We start from the raw sequence: 3,383 nt of genomic DNA, 5'->3' as shown, positions 1-3,383 counted from the left end.
ATGTTATTCAGAGGTGTCCCGGTGTTGTTTAGGCCAGGTGGAGGAACTGTACTGTCTGTTTAAGAGCCACCGCTTACACAGAGATTCATATTTTTGAATGGAAAAAAAAGCTTCAGGAGAGTCTAATTATCAGTTATGGTTTTAAGTAGCTCCTTCTCTTCTTTCACCCACAATTAAAGAAAGCAACAACTAATGTCTGTGAAATGTCCTTGTGCATTTTACAGAAATGAAGTGAGTCAAGCTGGATTATATTAATTTGATTGTGCAATCACAATTGGCTATTTGCCTATACTTGGTATGGCATGATATGCTGGACTGTGCTGTTGAAGCATGCCAAAGCAAATGATTCAGGGCCTCTTTAACTGATGTCATATCCTTCTAATCACAACCATTTTCTTTGTCCTTTGTGCCTAATAGTTTTTTTCTCGATAGATAGATAGATAGATAGATAGATAGATAGATAGATAGATAGATAGATAGATAGATAGATAGATAGATAGATAGATAGATAGATAGATAGATAGATAGATAGATAGATAGATAGATAGATAGATAGATAGATAGATAGATAACTAATTCATTCCTTTCTACAATTTTCCCCTCAGGTCTTCTCAGCATCAAGATGGCCAGCGTTGACAACAACAAGACCAACCAAACCAATTTCAGTGCCAGCTACTGTCAGTTCAATGATGATTTTAAATATATCCTCCTCCCTGTCAGCTACACCCTGGTGTTTGTGATTGGCCTAGCGCTGAACGCCACTGCGTTGTATGTGATTGTGTTCCACACCAAGCGCTGGAAGCCCTCGACCATTTATATGTTCAACCTGACAGTGTGTGACACCCTGTACATCTTCACGCTGCCATTCCTCATCTACTACTACGCCGACAAGAACGACTGGCCGTTCAGCGAACCCTTCTGCAAGCTTATACGCTTCCTGTTTTATGCCAATTTATACGGTACAGTTGTGGAAAGCTACAAACTCACACAGCGCAGTACAAAAGCTGAGCTTGACTTATTGTAGAGCAACAGCTTTGCAAGATAATATGCTGCAATACAGTATGCATTATTTGTCAGTGCAGTATGATGCAATAAGGTGTGAAATACAGTGTGTGTGTGTGTGTGTGTGTGTGTGTGTGTGTGTGTGTGGAGACTTTCAGCTTTAATTCAGATGAGCAGTCTCATGGCTGAGGGAGGGCCGTTCCCTTGATGTATTTTATAGGTTTACATCATAATCTTAGATGTCAGTGCAATTCAGAGAGGCCAATATTGGGCTGAAAAACCCAAATAAACCCGAAATAAATAAGAGAGAAACACAAAGCTTTAGGAGGGCCCAAATGCAGTCGTCAGCTCAGCGAAGCCAAATGAATAACTGAGTGGATGATCACAGAATTATTTCCATTGTTAAGAAAATCAACTTCACATCATCTAACCAAGTCAAAAAAAAATGCCTTAAGTGGTAGGAATATCATTATACATGCAAGAGACGCCTTCATGAACATAAACACTGAGGGTTTACAAACAAGGTGCAAACCACAGGTTACAATTTTTTTGTTTTGTTTTGTTTTTTTATGATCTATTAGTTAATACAAAGAATTACACAGTAATACTAATAATTATTAGTCTATGAAAAAGGCATGCTAAGCATTCATTTTTCCCTCTCTGACAGGTTCCATCCTGTTCCTGTCCTGCATCAGCCTGCATCGGTTCGTTGGTATCTGCTATCCGGTCCGCTCCCTCAACTGGGTCAGCGCCCGCCAGGCCCGGCTGGTGTCTGTGGCAGTGTGGGCCTGTGTGTTATTCTGCCAGGCTCCTATTCTCTACTTTTCAAGAACTAGGTGATTAAATGTTTGTAACTTTATTTCTCTGTCTTCGTTTATTTTGTGAAAGTGTCTCTAATTGCATTTAAGTGTGGACTATCGACTTTTGTGCCACACCAGTTTTGTACTGTGCTTATCTTAGGTGACCCTAATGGGACACACTTAAAAGAACAGCCAAGCTTTTACTCAGGTTGAGTGCCAGACAGGGGGAGTGCCGTTTAAAGATCCGAAACAAATGCAATCTGTTATCTGCTCTGTAAGGGACGTGAACACCGAGCGAATCTGCCACGACACCACCAGTCCAGAGCTTTTCGATGACTTCCTGGTGTACAGCTCAGTCGTATCAGTGCTCATGTTCGTCTTACCCTTCATGGTGGTGATGGTTTGCTACGGCCTGATGGTGAGAAAGCTTCTAGATACTGGCTGGGGGTCTGGAGCAAGAACCGAAGAGGAAAGAGGAGGCTTAACAGCCCAGAGGTCCAAACAGAAGTCAGTAAAGATGATCATCATCGTGCTGGCAGCGTTCATGCTGTGTTTCCTCCCTTTCCACCTCACCAGGAGTCTTTACTACTTTTTTAGATACATGAGGCAGGTGAATCCAGCACAGGTGAGGACAAGCACTTCTTTAATAATAAACATGTTATGATGACTCTAAAAGATCGCTGAATGACATTTGCATCCATTCACCAGATCAGCTGCAGCTTGGTGGAAGCCTCCAGTGTGGCCTACAAGATTACACGACCTTTGGCCAGTGCCAACAGCTGCGTGGACCCCATCCTTTACTTCCTGGCAGGGCAGGATGCCCGCAGCAATCTCACTAAGAAGCGCAAACTGCCGCCACCAAAAGCAAACAGTGGAATCCAAAACTTGACAGCACAACACTAACACCATGTGACTGTTTGCCACCTGGGCTTGTGTAAGAGTAACAGACTGTTAAAGACTCGCATGTTTATCTACCACTCTCTTCCACACTGTGTTTTTCGTCCTGTCTCCCTCCCCTCACCCCCAACTGGTCGGGGCAGATAGCCGCCCCTCCCAGAGCCTGGCGCTGCTCTGAGGTTTTCTTCCTGTTAAAAGGAAGTTTTTTCTTCCCATGTGGGTCATTTTATTGTTGTTGTTGTTTTGTGTGTTTTAATGTAGAGTTTTTACCTTAAAATATAAAGCACTTCGAGGCAACTGTTGTTTTAGTTCAATATAAATAATATTCACTTAAGTTGAATTGAATTAAACATGATTGCAGGAAGGTTAATGACTCTCAGGACCACCACCAAAGTGACAGCACCAGTGGGACTTCCCATTAGTTTTTTTGAACAGAAGAACCTAAAAAGAAGTACTCTGTCACAGGCTGGGTCTCCGACCCAGCACTTTGAGCTTTCTTTGTATTGTTCTCATTTTTTGAGATGTTGTTAGTTTTGTGTTATTTCCTATTTGCCTTTAGTTTAGGCAGTTATTGTTCCTGGGTTTTCTGTTTGAGTTCTTGCATTATTTATCACGTATTCGGTATGTTAAGTTTGTATTGTCATGTCTAGTTTTAGTGTTTCCTGTTTTATTCTGACAGTGTCA

At 41.9% G+C, this 3,383-nt stretch overlaps 1 protein-coding gene across 1 annotated transcript; it reads left to right on the top strand.

Moving 5' to 3' along the window:
- Positions 1-622: 622 nt before the first annotated feature.
- On the top strand, positions 623-2,705 carry p2ry2.1 (purinergic receptor P2Y2, tandem duplicate 1). The gene is made up of 4 exons (XM_085370879.1): positions 623-959; positions 1,670-1,838; positions 2,082-2,427; positions 2,511-2,705. The coding sequence occupies exons 1-4, from the start codon at positions 623-625 to the stop codon at positions 2,703-2,705; spliced, it is 1,047 nt and encodes a 348-aa protein (XP_085227005.1).
- The last annotated feature ends 678 nt before the right edge of the window (positions 2,706-3,383 follow it).

This window comes from Diplotaxodon limnothrissa, linkage group LG14 (genome assembly GCF_057381915.1).
Source record: "Diplotaxodon limnothrissa isolate DT_005_m linkage group LG14, D_limnothrissa_male_GT1.1, whole genome shotgun sequence".
Lineage (NCBI taxonomy): Eukaryota > Metazoa > Chordata > Actinopteri > Cichliformes > Cichlidae > Diplotaxodon > Diplotaxodon limnothrissa.
Note: the sequence above shows the minus strand (reverse complement) of the source record. Positions and strands in the feature narration are given on the sequence as shown.